General features: G+C 49.4%; 1 protein-coding gene across 1 annotated transcript; it reads right to left on the bottom strand.

Annotated features, from left to right (window-relative positions):
• Positions 1-7,137: 7,137 nt before the first annotated feature.
• Positions 7,138-19,991, bottom strand: LOC119376323 (uncharacterized). The gene is made up of 2 exons (XM_037646212.2): positions 19,758-19,991; positions 7,138-7,346 (listed from the first exon to the last, which is right to left on the bottom strand). Exons 1-2 carry the CDS (start codon positions 19,929-19,931, stop codon positions 7,158-7,160), a joined length of 363 nt encoding a protein of 120 aa, XP_037502140.1. The 5' UTR covers positions 19,932-19,991; the 3' UTR covers positions 7,138-7,157.
• Between the last annotated feature and the right edge of the window lie 1,369 nt (positions 19,992-21,360).

Raw genomic sequence — 21,360 nt, 5'->3', positions numbered from 1 at the left:
AGCAGCGCTTACGCGAACGAGCTCAGCAGGCCGGTGAATCTTTCACCAGTTATATCGAAGACGTCCTGGACTTGTGTAAGAAAGCCAACGGCACCATGTCGGAGTCTGACAAGATCCGGAACAATATGAAGGCATTGACGACGATGCATTCACCATGTTGCTCGCTAAAAACCCTTCCACCGTGGCCGAGGTCATCACACTGTGCCAGAGCTACGAGGAGCTCCGCCGGCAACGTTCGATGACCCGTCGCTCTCCATCACGCGACGAGGAGCTTGCTGGCTTGGCGGCCATACCTACCATGCCACGCTGCTGGCAGAAATGAAGGCATTCGTGCGCGAGGAAATCGCACGCCAGTTCTCTCTCCTGGCCTTCGCCCACCCGCCGCACGTTCAACAGTCGTCGACGACCCTTCTTCCTCCCATCCGCCGAGCGATTGAGCAGGAAATCGCGGAGGTGATGCCTGAGTACCACCAGCAACCTCCGGCTCCTGCGCCACAGAGTTACGCTCAGGTTGTCGCCAGGGCGTACCCGGCAATCCCTGCGGCTGCACCGTTGAGTTACGCCGAAGCCGCCGCTAGACCTCCGTCCTTCGAAGCGGGCGTGCCGGCTACGTATGCTGCCGTCATCCCTAGGCCCCCGACTGCAACCCACCTTGCAGTCATTTCAGCAGCCGCCCCGTCAATCGCATCCTGCGACGTGGGCGGGACCTGCCCCGGCGAACCGATGGCGCACACCCGACAATCGGCCCATCTGCTTTGCCTGCGGTTATGCCGGTCACGTGGCCCGTTACTGCCATCGCGTGCAGCCACCTCGAGTCGCGTCAACCACCACCAGCCAGTCCAGCCGTGCATTCTACGACCCGCCTATGTCGCCAACGTCACGCCCAGCTCCATCCACTCGCCGCTCTCCGTCTCCACGCCGTCGCTCACTGTCACCAATGCGGCCACGTTCTGTCGCACGAGAGCAGGAAAACTAGTCGTCGCAGTCCACGAGGCAAGGGCTGCGACGCTATCGAACTGTAAAAGCCCTCAGCGAAGTCCATCGAATGTCATAGACGTGTTTGTGGACGGTGTTCGCGCATCTGCCCTTGTCGACACTGGAGCCGCCGTATCCGTTATGGACGCAAAACTTAGCCGCTTACTTCGAAAAGTGACGACGCCACTTTCTGGGATGTCCCCTCCGTACCGCCAGCTCCCAGAGTATTAGGCCTACAGCAGTATGCACTTCTCGCGTCGTCATTCAGGACGTTCTGTACGACGTCGAGTTCATCATAATTGCTGCATGCTCCACGACGTCATCCTAGGATGGGATTTTCTCTCCCGCCACGACGCCATAATTCACTGCGCACCAGCCGCCTCGAACTCTCACCGTTCTCACATTTGACGCCGGCAGACAGTCCATCGGCATTCACCAAGACCCTCGTCAAAGACGATACCAAAGTTCCTCCGAACTCGTCGACGGCTGTGCCAGTTTACTGCGCCGGTATCTGCGACACAATTGCACTCCTTTCACCATCTGACCGCGTTTGCACTATGAAAGGGTTGCTGGTACCTTTCGCGACCGTGCAAGTCACTCAGGGTAGCACCGATATTTTTGTTACCAACCCATCCCCGCACATTGTTACGTTGGTGCGAGGGGAATGTCTCGGCAGAGTGGAGCCCCTCGAAGACGCACAAGTTCTGGACGCACCCGATGACTCGCACTGCACCAGTTCCCGTACCATCAGTGCCGTTTCCACGTCTGATTCCTCACCCGCGGATGTATTTGGTCCCTCCATTGCTGACAACCTTACGTCGGTCCAGCGTTCCCAGCTTCTGTGCCTGTTGGAAGAATTTCGTTCTTCTTTCGATGTCGGGCAAACTTCTCTCGGCCGCACGTCCGCTGTTACGCATCGCATCGACACTGGCGCCCAACCACCACTGCGGCAACGTCCATATCGCGTGTCTCCCACAGAACGTCGGGTAATTAATGAGCAAGTGGACGATATGCTTCGACGCGACGTTATTCGACCCTCGGACAGCCCGTGGGCGTCTCCTGTTGTTCTCGTTGCCAAGAAGGACGGTTCTGTGCGCTTCTGTGTGGACTACCGAAGGCTCAACAAGATCACTCGGAAGGATGTTTATCCACTGCCGCGAATCGACGACGCGATTGACAGCCTCCAAGGAGCAGAATACTTTTCATCTCTCGATTTGCGCTCGGGGTACTGGCAAGTACCCATGGCTGATGACGCTCGACCGAAGACAGCCTTTGTCACGCCCGACGGCTTGTACGAGTTCAACGTCATGCCGTTTGGTCTGTGCAATGCGCCCGCGACTTTCGAGCGCATGATGGACACCGTTCTGCGCAACTTGAAATGGCACACGTGCTTGTGTTACCTGACGACGTCGTCGTTTTCGCTCCGGACTTCTCCACGCATCTTCAACGTCTGCGGCATGTTTTGACGCGGTTGACCAACGCCGGCCTCAACTGAACCTGAAGAAGTGCCGATTTGCAGCACGGCAGCTGACAATCCTAGGCTACGTCGTGTCCAAGGACGGCATCCTTCCCGATCCGGCCAAGCTTCGGGCCGTGGCCGAATTTCCCAAACCAACGTCCGTCAAAGAACTGCGCAGTTTCGTAGGACTGTGCTCCTATTTTCGACGTTTCATACGCAACTTTGCCACCATCATATCGCCGCTGACGAAGCTCCTTGGAAGTAACGGACCCCTACATTCGTGGTCGTCCGAATGCGACGACGCGTTCGCAAAGCTCCGTCGTTTGTTGACGTCTCCTCCCATACTACGCCACTACGACCCTACGGCTCCAACGGAGGTACACACGGACGCCAGCGGTGTAGGCCTCGGTGCTGTTCTTGCACAGCGCAAACCAGTGTTCCCCGAATATGTCGTAGCATACGCAAGTCGTACGCTTACTAGAGCCGAGACCAATTACACTGTCACGGAAAAAGAGTGCCTGGCGATCATCTGGGCCCTTACAAAATTCCGACCTTATTTGTATGGTCGCCCATTTGATGTCGTCACCGATCACCACGCACTGTGCTGGCTGTCGTCATTGAAGGATCCCTCGGGCCGTCTCGCCCGTTGGGCACTCCGCCTGCAAGACTACGACATCCGCGTGTTATACCGCAACGGACGTCAGCATGCTGACGCCGACGCCCTCTCGCGCTCCCCCTTGCCTGACGACAATGCCTCCTGCTCAGTGTCTCACACTGCTGTTTCTTCTATCGATGTTCACACCATCGCTACCGAGCAGCGCAAGGATAAATGGATCGCTTCGCTAATAGACTTGCTCACTGATCCGTCGAAAACACCAACCACTCGCGCGTTGCGTCGTCAAGCGCACCATTTCGCCATTCGTGAAGACCTACTGCACCGACGCAATTACAACGCCGACGGCCGCCAGTGGCTACTTGTGATACCCCGAAGTCTGCGTGCTGAAATATGCGAGTCCTTCCACTCTGATCCGCAATGCGCGCACTCTGGGGTATCCAAAACTTACCACCGCATTCGACAACGATACTTCTGGCGAGGGATGTACCGCTACGTGCAGAAGTTCGTCCGCTCCTGCCTCGATTGCCAACGCCGAAAACCTTCAACGCACGTGTCACCAGTCGGTCTACAACCATTACCATGCCCTAACCGTCCGTTTGGGCGCGTGGGCATCGATTTGTATGAACCACTTCCTCTGACGTCGGCTGGTAACCGTTGGGCCATCGTCGCCGTTGACCATCTAACGCGATACGCCGAAACCGCTGCCCTCCCAGCGGCTACAGCGCGTGATGTTGCCTCCTTCCTGCTACACCGATTCATGCTGCGTCACGGTCCACCCAGGAGCTTCTCAGCGATCGAGGCCGTGTCTTCTTGTCGGAAGTCGTCGAAGCCATTCTCAAAGAGTGCCATGCTGTTCATCGCAAAACTACTGCTTACCACCCGCAGACTAATGGCCTAACCGAACGCTTCAACCGCACGCTCGGCGACATGCTCTCAATGTACGTCGCCGCCGATCACACAAATTGGGATGCCATTCTGCCCTTCGTCACCTACGCCTATAATACCGTCCCTCAGAGCACTACTGGGTTTTCACCCTTCTTCCTGTTGTACGGAAGGCACCCGTTGCACACCATTGACACGATACTACCCTACAAGCCGGATGCATCTGACTGTGCGCCTATTTCTGACACAGCCAGGCTTGCTGAAGAGTGTCGTGAGCTTGCAAAGGCCTTTACAACGCACGAACAAGAGCGGCAGAAGAGCCTTCGCGGTGGCACCACCACTTCTGAGTCCACGTTCCTCCCCGGAGCGCTCGTGTGGCTCTCGGTCCCTACCACTGCAACCGGCCTCTCCTCAAAACTACTGCCGAAATACGAAGGCCCCTACCGGGTCGTCGAGCGCACATCCCCGGTCAACTACCTGATCGAACCCATCGAACCAGCTTCGGACATGCGCCGTCGAGGGCGCGACATAGTCAACGTGGAGCGCCTTAAGGCCTACTATGACCCACTCATAGTAACGAGCTGTTAGGTCGCCGGACGGCTCCCTTTTCGTACCCGGGGTAATTGTGGCGAAGCAATTGGTGCTGCTTAACGGTTGCGCTCTCCAGCGGCTCCTAGTGGGTCGTCCTCTTCAAAACGCCGCTCGCGCTCTCGGAGCCCGTGCTTTTGCCTTGACTGTCGCCATAGTGCATTGTCGCCGAGTGCCGTCCAATAAACAGCTTAACAAATGGAAAATTTGACATTGCTCTAGTTACCCCTGATTTCATTCCGCGATGTCCAGAAACAGAAGTGACAGACATTCTATAGCGGCACGCGTGTCGTTATTGCTTAACGTTGCTTCAATTACGTGCCGTGCGACTCCTGAAACGAGCTATCAGCAGCGTTTCTGGAACAGAAGACGTCCGCCGATGAGTCGCCGCCTCACTTTCACGCTACCAATTGGCCTAGGTGTCACGAGCTTCTGCGGAGGATGCATTTGCCGTCGAGCCGACTTGCACAATGGAAGCTGCGTCGGCACCGATCATGGCGTCATGGATCGGGACGCACGCGCGAGAGCTGTTTATTCAGCGGACTAATTCTTGGTCCGTGGTTGTGACTTTGGCGGCCCCAAGATCAAGCTGCATATGTTTTGACGCACCGGTGGTGCAATTGCCGGTGAGAGACAACCCCAAACCCGAGGCTCTGGCGCAGTTTGGCGCAATTTTCGTTGATTTTATCAGGATGGCGCAGTTGGCGCAGGAGTGGAATTACTGGGATTGTATCAAATTGACGCAAGTGGCACAGCTGTTGCACCCCTAGCTGCTAAACACATCGATGCCAATTATATGGACACTCTCGGCGGGTTTTTGCCGTCGCCGTTATGTTCGGTATCAAGTCCAAATCAAAAGCATCACCCTGCGCATCGTGTTTTCTACGCGCGAGTAAAAGCGCGTGTGCGCTGGGGACGACCGCGGCTAAGCAGAGATGAAACGACCGGCCATCTCCGTCGCACGAAGGGCTCATGCGACAACATCGCCCCGCGTGCGAGGCCTGCAGTTGATGGCTCCTCAAGCAGACAGGAAACGTCCCGCTCGTCTTTCGTCAGGCGAAAGAGCATGAAGGGGTGCCGGTGGTCGAGCAGAAACTGCGAATTTTGATCAAAAGGGCGCTGGTGCGTGCTATCTCGACAGGCATCAGTGCTCTTACTGCTTAATTCGCGTTGAGGCGGACACACAGCACGAAAACCGTTTCGCTCCCTGGAGCGGCCGTACACTGTAAACCACTTTGCACCCTTAAGGGGGTTTCAAGCAAGCAAAACACCCTTTTGCCTAACCAAATTTGCAAAAATTAGGGCGTAAGGGTGCTTTCCTTCCCAAAACAGCCTTTAGGGGGTAATGCTCTAACTAAACACCCTTTAGGAGTTAAGGGTGTTATGTGCTATCGAAACACCCATGGCCCATACCACAGCGTGCCAGATGATAACTGGAACTCGCTGATTAAAATGTCGTCGGATCTTCGGCGAGTTTAGATTAAAAGATATGTCTCTTTTAGGGCTATCTACAAGCGTACCATAAATTTACGCCTATTCTCCTAATGTTTAATGTTCATTTATACGGAACAGAAATATCTCCACCGGCACTGAACGGCGGCTTAAGATACTATGGCTATATATACCAGGTGGTCAGTGTAAGGCTGTGTAGCACGAGCGCTCCGTCCATGTGGTATTTTACAATACGCTTTGTTGTGTGTGCCGCGGTGTGGCGCGTGCGCACACCTTCTATGCTGATGTCATCTATAATTGCATGTTCCCTGACTGGTAGATTTTTTTTCAAATTTTGCAGTGATAAGGGTGTTTAGGTCATTGGAAACACCCTATGGTATGGGTGTTTTGATACGTGAAAACACCCTTTTCCTAGGGTGTAAGGGTGTTAGTTATAGACACGGCAAAACCCCCTTAAGGGTGTAAAGTGGTTTACTGTGTATACTCCCCAAATACTCGTTTTTCTTTTCTTAGAGTGAAGGCATTCCTGTTATGCTAACGTAAAGATCGCCGTTCCCGACGACCGTATTTTGTTCGGATGAGTACATGTTATCTCAAATTGCCCATTTTAAAGTAATCGGGTGTGTGAGGATAATCGCTGCCTAGGTAAGATGGCAGAGGTCCGGCTTCACTTTCGGGACGGAATTTCCGCTCCAGCATTTTCTTTTCAAACCTCCTTGGTTGCACTTGATGCATGTTGTCACAAAAGATTATGTACATTGTGTTCTAAGGGATATAAAGTTTTAAGATAGCAAGTTTCAGAAAATTCCATTCAACCAATGTGACCAAAATACGCAAAAAGACTGAAATTCGTGACGTCACACTGACGTTCACAGACCGAATTTCTGGCGCGAAATTCAAACATTATACTTTGATCTCCATTTACTATTTTAATAATTAACCTACCTGTGTGATGACGAAATTAACGACTGTTGTAACCTGACGTTGTTAGCCGGCAATCTTTGTATCGTGACGTCACCTCAAGTGGTTGGTTTCCTCTTCCCGAGCCGATTGGGTTCCGCTCGCGAAGGCTGTCCAAAGCGGAAAGAAATTACTCGCCACTCGAGCGGGAAGCGCTGGCGTGGTGTTAAGGGTGAAAAACTTTCGGGACTACCTGCTTGGGCGATCTTTTATTCTGGTTACAGATCACAAGCCGTTGGTGGGTCTTTTCCGAGAAGACCGCCCGACACCTCTCATGGCCGCTGCCCGGATCCAGCGTTGGGCACTGCTACTGGGAGCTTCAAGATCGAGTACAAGCCGGGTCCTGACGCCCTCAGTCGACTTCCGTTGGAGACCCCGGAGGAAGAGCAGCAGCCAGAGTACGTGCACTCGTTGCTACAATTTGACAACACGCGTCTTTCGTCACAGGTGCTTGCTGAAAATCGACTATTTGAGAAAAACACCTATTTCCACTATTTATTTTTGGTAAAAACACCTACTTCACCAAAATTTCGGGGGGAGAGGGCGCCCCCCCCCCCCCCGACTACGGGCCTGCCTCTACGAGAACAGAAACGGCGCCGGTACAGGAAACAGCGTCCGTGCCTCCTGGAAAACCAGCGCCGCCACAAACCCTTCCTGTTGAAAAGTTCCCGGTCCCAGAATTACGACGGTCTCGCCGGATCAAAAATTTGCAGTGGCTTAGCTCGGCTATGCCAGGATATACGTAGCGTTAGCAAAGGTTCAGCTGATTATTCTTAGCTTTCCAGATTGTCTAGGATTATTAGCCTTCTTCTGTTCATTCTTCGTACGCTGAACCGCTAATTGCCAGGCAACTACTTCGGGATCCGATGAGATAAGCTTCTCGGCTCTTTTGCGCCGTCGAGCCGCGTTTGCGCTCTCCTTCTCCATGGCGTTACCCACCTGCAAACGCCAGTCAGAGGCGCTATCAAGCGGCTCCAGCGCAGTGTCAGACGGCGACTGCACAGCGAAGGCTAATAGCTGCGCGCGCGCCGGCGCCGCTGTGTTTGCCATGTCTACGACGTCACTCCTCTCGAATGCGCAGACCAGCAGCGGCGAGTCGCACGCGGCGGTGGCGGAGTCTGCGCGCGCGCCGGCGCCAGTGTGTCTGCCGCGGCTACGACGCCACTCCTCCCGAACGCGCAGACCAGCAGCGGCGAGCCGCGCGAGGCGGTGGCGGAGAGCGCGTGAGATGCCGGCTCCGGTGAGCCAGCTGTGTGACATCACTGATCCTTGCGCATGCGCAGCACGGCTCATGAGTAGCTGACGCACAAAAAACCAGTAGACCGTTATTCATCTTAAGGATGGAGGATTGTTGTAACCTGACGTTGTTAGCCGGCAATCTTTGTATCGTGACGTCACCTCACGTGGTTTTCTCTTTCCCAGCCGGCGCTATAAAAAGGCCAGGCTCACACAATAAAGCGTTCAGCTGCGCCGTGCTCCCGACCGGGCTGCAGAAACTAGGCGCCTTTTCCTCTTCAAACCACTACCACCACCACCAGTATCACGGCGATCTGCGTACTGTCGTTCGGCCACCCTTGGTCACCGCCGGCAACGTGGGCGGAATAGCAATGACAATAGAGTTCTGAAAGAATAATTCATTTGTCTAATGTGATATGTTTCACTTTCGTGCCCCTTTAAATCCTTGGTTCTTGTTATGTGAAACACCCTGCATATGCAACATATGAAACAATGCGCTTACTCAAAAAATTTTGTAAGAGAGCGTTTGAAAGTCCTGTCTTGCATATATACAGTCGCTGCCCATAAACATCTGGGTCGGTATGCAGAACATAATTCGCTATTGTCTCAATTTAGTACTAACTGAACGAGAGGCGATACGTTGACAACTTTTCCAAGTATTTTTGAGTATATAATTTAAGAAGAGAAGTTCAGCGCAAATCAAGACGGACCACAAAGAATAGAAGAGACAAGCACTATTCTTTGTGGTCCGTCTTGATTTGCGACGAACTTCTCTTCTTAAATGCTATGTACCAACTAGGCCCAACAAAAGTTTTTGTGAAGTTCCTTTCGAGTAGTCAACATCCGGTTTTTCGGACTCCCTAGGGACCGCGAAATCGTCCGAAAAATCGGGCAGTCCGAAAAAACGGATTCATGTTTTTTTTTTTTTTTTTATTCTGCTCAAGCAGTCAAATCGCCACAGCCACGTACGAAACAGCTTTAGTGCCTGCCAGTACAGTTACCAGGCAATTTGGTGCGCGCCCAGGCTCTCGTCAATACATTCGGTGCCTGTCACGAACTCCGTTTAACTACGTGTTGCGCCTCGTCATGAGCGCCGCCAATGCTATCAAAACTTGGAGAAAATTACGGCCATCTCGCTTGGAGCGTTTGGAAACGCGGAACACAAAGGCTGTGGTGGACGACTCTTCCTGCTTTCCCCGATGCGAGTGCGCACGTAAACGACGCGCCGACATGTAGAATTTGCTGCCGCGTGAGCCGATCGTTCTTAGCACGTCGCCATCGAAGCTGACGTATACGCCGTCACTGCCGGGGCGCTTGCAGTACCGTACGCACGCGTTTGTCATGAAAGTGTTCGTGATGTCCCCTCCGTTCCTGACTGCTTTCGTTCGTGAAGGCAACGCATCTGTGCGGCGCATTTAGCGGTCTCGCACAAAAAAGACGGCGGCGCGGGAAGTTTAGTACGCTCACAACTGCACCAGGCCACATGCACTACCGAGCAGTTAGTAATATCTGGGGTTTAACGTCCCAAAACCAAGGTATGATTACGAGAGACGCCGCAGTGGAGGGCTCCGGAAATTTCGACTACCTGGGGTTCTTTAACGTGCCCCTAAACCTAAATACACGGGCCTCAAACATTTTCGCCTCCATCGAAAATGCAGCCGCCGCACCGAGCAGTTAGCTGAAGACGCTTATCACAAAGGGTTGTCAGCGATTAAATGGTATTGGCGGGTCTGCCGCCTGCCGCCATCACGCATCCGCTGCTTATCGGTAAAGACATCGACGCACTGCGCCGCGATAGTGTCTCCTTCGGATTTTCGGTCGACTTCACCCCATAACACTTGCGCATTGCGGCAAAGCTGACTTTCGGACACTGCTACGGCCGCAAACAGATCGGCTCGCGAAAGCGCCGGTTCGAACCTACGAGATGATAGACACAGCAGAGGTGCGGCTTCAATTAATGCCGTTTTGGACGTGCAGTTTGGGCAGAAAGTCCGAAAAATCGGACGCCGAAGTCTATGGGGCTTGTGACGGTGCCGCGAAAGCGTCCGGATTTTCGAGCATGTCCGAAAAATCGGCAGTCGACTACTAGCAACTGGACGTTCGCGTTTCTTGGCCATCAATGAAGCGACCAGTAGTGGGGCATAGCCAGAAATATTTTTCGGTAGGTGGGTCCAACCATAGAGTTTCCTAAAATTAACTAGAGGGGACTCTGGCGCTGCGATCGCTGCAGCTACCATGGGAATGATGGGTAGTACACAAATTTGCCTAATCTTCGTGCTTGCGGCTTCAAACGTACTTGTGGCTTTGTTTATTGCTGTGTTTTGGCGTACGTTTCGGATAAAAGAATAGACCGTTGTGAACTTCGTGACCAGGTTTGATTTGGTGAGCCTAAAAAAGTTAAAGTGGAACTGCTGACTACTACTACGCACGACCGCACCAACGCAGTAACGTAGCGGAACACGTACGAAAGGCTCCGTGCATCACGTGATCGGCCCACCTTCGACTGATCGACGATGTCACTTGATGACGTCATGGAAAATTTCGGTAATTTGTGAAGTTAGGATGAAGTCACACATGCTGACGTAATTCTGTGACGTTATCGCTCGCTCGGAAGAGGTCATGAAGGTTCGAGGATGGACGCGTACGCCATAAAATCAAGCAGGTGTGCCATATAAGCTCTGGTGCAAAAACGTAACACCTGCCCCGGTACGTTCATCACCTGCAATGAAACAGCTTACAAAGAAAACATCTACAAAAGCTCACTCTTTCTTTTGGTTTTCAGTTTCGAATTAAGCCTTTATGCTTTTGTCTTCCAGTGGCTGCACTACTCTGATAGAGGCGCATGAAAAGCAAGCTGTTAGTTTGAACAAACAATTTAATTCACCAGATATTTCATACTACTACTTATTAAATATTATTATTATTATTATTTTGATTTTACATCCCAACACCAAACACTCATATGTACAAAGCTTGAATACACGAGTGCTGCTTGAGATGCAGCTTACTGCGCTCTAATTGAATCCACAGAATCCCTTCAGAATTGATCAGTCAATATTATCATGCCTAAATATACATGTACTTCAAGGGTCTGATAGATAAAATTGACACTTAGTCTTCGAACTCAACGCGACATCATGCGCCTTTGTTAATTCCAATGAGTGTAGCGTTACTGTCTATTAAATCAGTTACTTATTTTGCAGCCACTGTATGAGTCTAAGAAATAGGAATAAAAATGAATGGAGAATACATATCTCAGCAACTTATAATTTGCAGATGACATCATGCTCCTCAGCAATGACGGCCACAAATTGCAAAAAAATCATTGAAGACTTAAAGAGGTACTGACACCGTTTTTCGAAGGCGAGTTTACTCTGCCGTACAAATCTCCTGTATGCAGAGACGGCTCTGAGCAAGTGTGAAGCTCAGCAAATGCTGATAAGATTTTTTAATTTGATATTAAAGTCAATTTTTCCATGGTGCACCTACTGACATCGACACTAGCTTGACGTCAGGCTACAGTACAAATTCTGGTGACTTCACGCAGCAGTCTGGCTAGTTGTGATGACGTCAGGTACCAAAACTTCCAAGATGGCCGCTTGTGCGTCACCAACGGAGCCACAGTGCGAAGCGGCCGTGGAAACGTCCCTATATATTGTGCGAGCACGTGACGAGAAGCTCATACCATGTTGTGACGTCAGGGTACAGCAGAAACCGAAACTAGCTTTTAAAAACCTAGTGCAATTACTTTTTCAGGGCACACTAGCGCTTAGCACTACATTTTATAGGCTCTTGAGGGCTTGGCCTTTCATATGATGCAAAAAAAACGACAACTTAAAATATTCGTGTCAGTACCCCTTTAAACTGAGAAAGTGTTGAAAATGAATATGCAGAAGACATGATGGCCTGGCAAGAGTTCACAATTAGCAACCAGCCCTTACAATCTGTGCAATAATGTGCATATCTAGGTCAATTACTGACAGGGGAGCCTAGGGAAGAATTAAGTAACAAGGAAGAATAATTATGCTCGAGCGTAGACGGCAAACATTCCCAACCATGGCAGGAAATTTACCCCTGTCCCTAAAGGGGAAAGTGTACAGCCACTGCATTCTACCAGCACTAAAATATGGGGCTGAAACTTGAATAAAAAATAAATTTGAGAAGAAATTAAGGACCACACAGCCATAACATTGAGAGAGAGGACAAGAGTGAAGTGGATCAGAAAACAGCCAGGAGTAGCGGCTATCTTAGCTGACCTCAAGAAAAGAAAGTGGACATGGGTGAGTGACGTAATGCGTAGCGTAGATAAACAATGGTCAGTGACAGAGATGGAATGGATATACCAAGAGATGGCAAATGCAGCCGAGGTCTGTACTAGATGGTTAGCCGAGGTGACAATATTAAGTTAGCAAAAATAAAACGGAGTCAACTCGAGCAAGATAGGGTAAATTGAAGATCACTGGGAAAGGTCTTCATCCTGCATAGAACGGGCTGTCACACGGTGCTGATCCGATGAATAAGGTTCCTCACATGTTTCAACATTCTTTTATACCAAAAACGTGCGTTGAGTGGCATCCTCTTCCATAGCCACCTTAGCTAATGTTTTGTCATTTGGAAACTGCCAGAACAAAGGCCCTTTTAAAATACCAAATTGAATTTAACTTGCTTGTTGATGCTGCTCTTACCTGTCTATATCCTATCTTTATACAGATGAAAGTTTTTTTATTTGCCCTTTTATAACTGACATGCCAGTCATGTATCTACCTTTTCTAAAACACACATTGAGCCTTTAAAGCAAAGCTCTCAAACATGAAACATGCGGCCTGCGGACCCTCCGCCAGCGGCCCGACCATGAGCTTGAAAATCATCCAAGAGCTTTCAACCCACAACGGACAGCTGCCCACATCAGAATGGAACTTGGAGGGCGACGGCATGTTTACAACTTCAGCAGCTATTTTGTGCTTTACAAGAAAAAAGTTTTCAGACTTTGGTAGATGGCATTTACATTATTTTCTCGCCTATTGCGATTAATAACACTTCGTTCGGGTAAGCTACACAGACGTGACTTGTCTCAAGCATTTCTTTCATGGGGCACTGAATGCAGTCACCATTTGAGGAAACATAACCATAGAACAAAAACTCTATATTTCAGACTCTGAGTCCACATTTCCGTCACTCTGGGGATCGGTATTGATTAGAGGTGTGTGAATATTCGAAAGTTTCGGATGTTAGACGAACATTACATTTGAAATATTCGTATTCGATTCGAAAACCATGCATTCGAGAAGTTTTGAATATTCGAAGTGACTCGAACATTCAATCTTTTTGAATATTTGGTCGTATATATTACTGGAAAAAACTTACAATTTTCTGCCCTTACGGTAAGTGCATGAGTGGTCAACCAGTGATTAGTACGACTTCGGCGCGAGTGTGGTGATGCCTACACAGATCAGCATCGGAAATACACAGGGGCGTGATGATGGCTACCGGCGAACGTACTGTGGCACCTCTCTGCGACAAACTTATCAACAATAAGCGCCTTAAGGAAACTAAATCATGAACTGCCTGTTCGGCAGTGCATGCGGCTTAGTACTGTTGCCGCTGGTGTAAGTGTATCGCACGCTTTTAAAGGGGTACTGGCACAAAATTTCGTGAACAAGATAGCCTGCGGGATCGATTCCCGTGAACATGCGTATATCATCTGCAAAATACCAACAGCGCATATAGCTTGGAAGTTATTTTAAATGAATTTTGAAGTTTGCGTGAGCTATCGACATCCTCACATTACTGACACTCTCAAAGGGGACCCTTGGGGACCCCGTACTTTCCTCACGTGACCACGCTGCAACAAGTTATGATGACGTCACAGCCGCCATGTTTTTTTTTGCCACATTTGCTCCAGCGGCCTACTTCTCGGCGGTTGCTCGCGAACCGTGCGGAAGTGTGTCACAGTTCTGTGTGCTGACGTGATCGAGCGCTGCGCCCGCTAGGTGGTGATACAGTAGAACCCCGCTGTTACGTTCCTCACTGCTGCGTTTTCCCGGCTGTTACGTCGTTTTCCGCCGGTCCCGGCATAGCTCCCATAGGATACAATGTATTGGGAACCCCGCTGTTACGTCGTAACTGTCGGACCGTTCCCGTACGATACGTCGCGAAGTGTGCCCGGAGCCGACCGAGTGACTACCAAAGAGAGCGGCCATGGTGCATTTTCACGCAGCTTGGCCTCGTTTGACCGTAATATTAGCCGCATGAGAGGCGCAAGCAACAGAATCTTTCAATTGATGCAAACAAAAGCATGGCCTTCGAGATTCAAATTGCAAAGATGGTGTCTATGACGTAACTGCTCGCGAAAGCAAGGCCTTCGAGATTGGCATTTACTATTGACAAAAGCATAGCCTCTGAGATTTGCATTGCACAAACATGGCGTGTATGACGTACTTGCTTGCGAAAGCAAGGCCTTCGAGATTGGCATTCACTTCTGCCATCGCGTTGGCGTAGACTCATCATCATCGTTATTTGTTGGAGAACGGGAGGAGTTCGAGCTGGTTGGAGCTCGCATGGTGTGCGTGCGGTTCGCGGTCGAACTCGCCGCGCCGGTCGTGATTGCGTGTGCTTAGTTCTTTCATGCCTACAGCTGTTGGTGTTAAAAAAATCACATACGTTGATTACATTTCTGTGGATAAGGCCGTCCTAAGCTCCGCGTTTCTATCCATCGACTAGATCGCGGCTGAGCGCGCCAATTTTCGTGCTGCTCGTAAGAATTGAAATAAAATTCTGTACCACTAAATATTTTGGCCGTTTTTTCCTGTTTTCGGCTCTTACGTTTCCCGTCTCTTACGTTTATTTCCTACGGTCCCTTCAAAAACGTATCAGCGGGGTTCTACTATAGTTGCATCCAGAGGCTTGTCGCTTTTGAAACCGAAACTGACACTGGACGGTAATGAGGAGCCTGTAAGTAATTATCGATCGTGCGCTGCGGCAAACAATGTGCCGTGTTATGACTAACAGGCCCCCAGCTACACATTACAGCAAAAAAACGCGAGGCCAAAATTTTTGTGTCAGTACCCCTTTAAGGTAACAACCCAAACACGCCATTCGTGTCCTTGCGTGGCACCGCTTCAATTAAGTGCATGTCGCTTGCAGAAATGAAAGCAGCTCGCCATCGCCGCATTGGCCTGACAACGTACTCGCAGCACTTTTGCTCGGTTCGACACTTTCTGAGCGTGGAGAAATCTCACTGCGCACAAGCAAATGCACGCGTACGTTGCAATGAACGTCCCGACGCTTAACTGGATGAGCTTAGCAGGTGATGCGCTGCACGCAACTAACTTGGAACGCTTGGCTCTATGCTGCAGAGGTACCGCGTTTCATATGTAGCTGCGACGGTTTTCCGCTAAGGGATCACCGTACAAATGTATGCACAAGCATCGACGAAAGCCACACGAGTCGTCCGTCTGCTGTGCCGCAGTGTCAGCCACTATGCTTGTCACAGTTCCGAAATGATCTATGGTAGCATCAGTAGTGGGAGCTTTCGGTAACAAAGGATAAAAACAGCGGAAAACACAGGACACAGCGAAAAGAGGTCGACGGGACAAGCTGGCACTTACAACTGAACAGAAGACCGCGCTTGAAAGGCTTATTTAAACCCACCGGCAACCACTTTGTGCATGTGTGGGCAATCATGCTAAATAATAAATAGATAAATAAATAACATATAGATAATATTTGAACATACAATATGATTATGAAATGACCATAGATAACAGTTGGTTGTAAGTAATTAGTGGCAGTGACAGTTATGGTTAAAGGGGCCCTGCAATATTTTTTTAAAGGGCCCCTGACAGCCGATTTCTTGTTTGTGACATTTATGTTGTAATAAGTATGTCTATGTCTTGTAATCACGGAATGACACCGTAAATCCTCCAACGTGATGTCTAAATAATCCTAGCAGCGTTAATTGTGGTCATTTTAGTGTAGGTTCAAAACGCGCGCCGAAAGAGGATAAGAAACTAGCGCCGCGCCGCGGCGGTCGCGCCTCGGGGCACGCGTGATGATGTGCGCTCAGTATTGGGTGACGTCAGCCACGCGCTTGTTGAACTGCCAGTTGGAGAACACACACACGGAGAGCTCACGCTGCCTGCCGACACGTACCGAAGAAGGAGAAGGTGGGAGAGCAAACACGCTTCGCAATATACCACAGTGCATGCACCGCGCATATTTCTGTCTGTGACGTCGACAACACTTGCTTTACCTCTGCAACGTCACAAGGGGCCTACGTCTACGTCATACTAGTGGTTATGTTGATAGGAGTTCAAAATTCAGATGAGCACTCAGGCTTACTTTAAAACCAAATTAAAATATCTTAAAGGCAACGCTCGTCACTCATAATCGGTCAGAAGTGCCCCCGCATGCAGGACTATCAAACAACACAAGCATCTCGAGTTTCCAAATTCGGTGTCAGGGGTCCTTTAAGTAATCATCAAACGACTGCACTTGGTGTTTAAAGCCTCACGTGTATTTCGCTGCAAGTTATGAGCACTTTCTCCCTTCTTTCACGCCGACAAGCGCGATGGAAACTACGCAGGGAGGGATGACAAAGGGGAAAGAAGCTACGCCAGCGCACATCATGACCTTGAGCCCTTTCATTCTTTTCTTTGAATGTGTTTGCAACACTTCCCATTCAGACTAGTGCCGCACTCAAGGGGCTTTATGCCACACACATGGTGGCCGGGGTACCTACATCGCACTAGAGGTGCTAAAGTCTGGTCCAGCTCCGTGAGAATCTGGTTTGCAACAGTTTTGCCCAGCATCAGCTGAACCGACAGCCAAATATAGATAGCACATTCTGAAGTGGTTTCAAGTGGTTAAACACCAAGCGAATGTCTGCCAAGGCATCTAACTCGCGAGGCACGTAGGATAGAGCAAGCATGCACTGGCAAATGTACCAGTGGTTTCGAAAACGACAATTTGCGTCGGTACGTACTGTCACAGAGGGCTCAGCATTAGACAAATGACCGACTCAGGCATGCAGCATTCGAAACAGTGTGGGCACAGTACGCTCAGTGCCACCTCGCACGAAGTAGGAGGAAAGATTAAGCAGACGACCATTCTTAAAGACCGGAGGTGCAAATATAAGATGATTTACTCTACTGGTGTTTTTGAAAAGAGGGACACAGATTTTTTTTTTTTACTGAACTCAGTATACACAATGGTAGTATTACTGAGGATGTTCTTGTGGTCATGAAATTAGCCAGTCCTTCCCTTCGTCTGCGCAGTCAGTGCCTTTGACTATCTATAGTTTGCAGATAGGAGAAAGAGAGATTCCTAGCTGTCTTTGAAACAAAATTATAAATTCGCTACCATGTGCAGTGCTGTAATACTTTGCTCACATGTTCACATGAGCCTTGAATATTGATCAACAGCATTCTAAGACCATGTTCGAAAAGTGATGTCAGGCCCCTTTAATTATTAATCAAGGGTTTTAATAAGACAAATTAATGGAAACTTCCCAGTGGAAGGCGTCAACTTAAAGGTATACAAGAGATGACCGCTACAGTGAGTACTTAATGCATTTACTGATAGCGCAGTGAATCACTGGGGGAAATTAATTGCACACGCTATGGTTGTAATGTATTAAAAGACAGCATGGAGACAGAGGATGAATGCAGCGAGTCTTAAATTGCAAATAATCCCTAACTCCGCTCCCCCGAAGCTATAAAAACTGACAAATAAGGAAATAATAAATTGAAAAATAAACTAAGAAATAGTAAAAAACGAAAAAATAGTAACAGTAGTAAGACTGAAATGCAGGCAAGTTGGAACTTATCCTTCGTGTTTTGTCCGTTTGTGCACTGCCCAACAATGGTAAAATAGTAACAATATAAAGTTTTTCACACAATTCGAACACAGGGCTACTAGAACAGAATCCCAATCCCATAATTACTGCATCATAAACACATATGCGTCAGTAGGCTGAATAGAACACCCTATCGAATTTCCCTGTGTTCATTTTGAGTTGCTTGCATTTCACCCAAACACATGCCACATCAGCATCTCAAATTGGAACGTGCTCATAACAGTGGCATTACCAAGTGCCATACATGCCAAGACTCAAAATCCTTTGCTTCGAAATAAATATGTTGAGCCCGAATGGACACCATAAAGGCCATTAGGCTATTTCATGGCTTTTTCTTTGCTTGGCTTGCCAGCTGTTGCCTATGCCTTGCGAGTACACAGTACAATAGAACCCCGCTGTTACGTTCCTCACTGCTGCGTTTTCCCGGCTGTTACGTCGTTTTCCGCCGGTCCCGGCATAGCTCCCATAGGATACAATGTATTGGGAACCCCGCTGTTACGTCGTAACTGTCGGACCGTTCCCGTATGATACGTCGCGAAGTGCGCTCGGAGCCGACCGAGTGACTACCAAAGAGAGAGGCCATGGTGCATTTTCACGCAGCTTGGCCTCGTTTGACCGCAATATTAGCCGCATGAGAGGCGCAAGCAACAGAATCTTTCAATTGATGCAAACAAAAGCATGGCCTTCGAGATTCAAATTGCAAAGATGGCGTCTATGACGTAAGTGCTCGCGAAAGCAAGGCCTTCGAGATTGGCATTTACTATTGACAAAAGCATAGCCTTTGAGATTTGTATTGCACAAACATGGCGTGTATGACGTGATTGCTTGCGAAAGCAAGGCCTTCGAGATTCGCATTCACTTCTGCCATCGCGTTGGCGTAGACTCATCATCATCGTTATTTGTCGGAGAACGGGAGCAGTTCGAGCTGGTTGGAGCTCGCATGGTCGTGCGTGCGGTTCGCGGTCGGACTTGCCGCGCCGGTCGTGATTGCGTGTGCTTAGTTCTTTCATGCCTACAGCTGTTGGTGTTAAAAAAATCACATACGTTGATTACATTTCTGTGGATGAGGCCGTCCTAAGCTCCGCGTTTCTATCCATCGACTAGATCGCGGCTGAGCGCGCCAATTTTTGTGCTGCTCGTAAGAATTGAAATAAAATTCTGTACCACTAAATATTTTGGCCGTTTTTCCTGTTTTTCAGCTCTTACGTTTCCCGTCTCTTACGTTTATTTCCTACGGTCCCTTCAAAAACGTATCAGCGGGGTTCTACTGTATATACTTTAGACTAGGGTTCAGTTTAGTCAACAATTGAGCCTTCTGACAATGACCTGAAGCTGCCTTCTGCCACTGGAGCTGCCAGCTTGCTCCCTGTGGGTGACCAAGAAAAACAAATCGCACATAGACACCTAGTAGTGCTGAATGCTGCCAAGCAGCATTCAGCATTCACTTATTGATTGAAGGCTATCACACCAAATGCCCAACTGCCCACCGAGCTAGTGCATGCAAATCTTAGAACCAGGAGGCATCTGCCCATGCATTTGTACATTTTCCTGCCTGCTTTTCATTCATTCTGCCACGTGATAAAATTGAAAGAAATGAATTGCAAACGTCTGTCACATTTTGCCTGAACAAAAAAAAAAAAAAAAAGGAATCTATGGCGGCCGAGGTGAGCATGCACCACGAGGCTGTGAAGTGCGGGAGAAAAATGGCAAGGAACTCGTTGCTACCAGCATACCCTAAAGTCTTGCAGCACTCCCTTGAATGCGTCGACGTTGCCAAGGGAATCAGTGAGCTCTGCTAACCACGAAGAGCTTCCGACCTGCCGGCGCCGGCGCCTGAGCGGTGGCTGACTCTGAGGCTGCAGCCACCCAAGGTAGATAATATGGGGGGCAATGGCATTGCCACTCATTGGGGGTGCCAAGCTCTCCTGACCATCCACTGCTGCTCCGAGCCACGATTCGTTCAGCCACACCTGGCAAAGAACGATAAGGGGATGCCAAAACCACGATATGAGGCACATTCTGACAACTTTGAATGCACCTAAATTTAAGCAGTACATTTCACCCCCACTGAAATGTGGCTACAGTGGCCTGGCAACGAAGAAAACAAGTCCAGCACAGGGACGGTTAAAGCAGTGCACACAGATGCCTAAGACTGCATTTCACTTGTATGCAGGTGCCATCACTTGGCCCATTCGAACATGCATGTGCTCTCTATGCGTAACCAATCAACAGACTTGAATTTGTTGCATTGAAGAGAGAAGTATTCTTTTGAAATTAACTGAACTGAATCATGAAGCTGCACAGAGGGGTATAAGGGGCACCACGGTGGAGGTCACTGAATTAATTTAGACCGCTGCAGGTTTTTTGTTTTGTTTTTTTTAACACGAGTACTTTCACATTTCACTTCCTTGTAAATATATGGCCATGGCAGCTAGGGATTAAATTTGCAAAGAGAGGAGATTTATGTAATTCTGGTTGTTAGAACCAACACTTCAAGGCCTTAAATTTAAAACTTGTACACAAATTACAAAAATAAAAGAATTGAAGTGTAAAGTTTTAGGCGCCGTGACCTTGCATCAGAAGCAGATGCAATGATTCTATACACCATGGATAAACATGACATGTTAGTTCACAACATACAGTAAAACCTCGTTAATTCGAAGGCCTCGGGACCGAGAAAAATATCCCAATTAAGCGGGATTCCCAATTATCCGAAACAACGCGAAATCAAAGAAATCAGCCAGAAAACGTGATGTACGGAAGTCACACCTTTATTGTGGCAAGTCAGCCTACTTGGAGAAAAATTCCTCCATGCGTGACTGACGCGTTCGGTAGTTCCCAGCACTGAAAGTCATATTTTCCAGCCTGTCAATGAGGCGCAGCATCTCAGCCTCGCCGCCGTTGCACTCGACGAAGCTGCGCACAACACTCAAGGCATCGATGACATCCGCCAAAGGGGGTGCTCGGGAGGGCTCGTCATCGCTGTCAACATTAGAGGCCAAATCGGTCGATCTCACAGCTATCTCGCTGTCGATGTCGGCGTAACACGTCTGCACTGTGCACTCGACATTTGCGTACTCGGAGAATCCGATTGGAGTGCACTCCTCGTCCGCGTGCAAAGCCTCATATCGAGCGCAGAGAGTCTCCCCTTCTTCATCAAACGGGCAAGTGACAGCGGTGACAGCAAACTCAGCGGAGGTTGCCTCTTCTTTCACAAAACCGGCGTGCTCAAAACACCGTCAAATAACGGTGGCCTCCACCTGCCTCCATGCGTGAACAATGAGGCAAATACCACCGAGGAGGTCAATGTTATACTCCTTTCCGTTGTCATAGCAA

This window comes from Rhipicephalus sanguineus, unplaced genomic scaffold, assembly GCF_013339695.2.
Source record: "Rhipicephalus sanguineus isolate Rsan-2018 unplaced genomic scaffold, BIME_Rsan_1.4 Seq1176, whole genome shotgun sequence".
NCBI lineage: Eukaryota > Metazoa > Arthropoda > Arachnida > Ixodida > Ixodidae > Rhipicephalus > Rhipicephalus sanguineus.
This window is presented reverse-complemented; position numbering and strand designations above follow the sequence as displayed.

Coding starts and splice junctions, on each gene's coding strand:
- LOC119376323 (XM_037646212.2), bottom strand. CDS start 19,931: ATGAGTGGCAATGCCATTGCCCCCCATATTATCTACCTTGGGTGGCTG. Junction 7,347..19,757: donor GAGTGCTGCAAGACTTTAGG/GTATGCTGGTAG, acceptor GTCAAATTGTAG/CAACGAGTGCACGTACTCTG.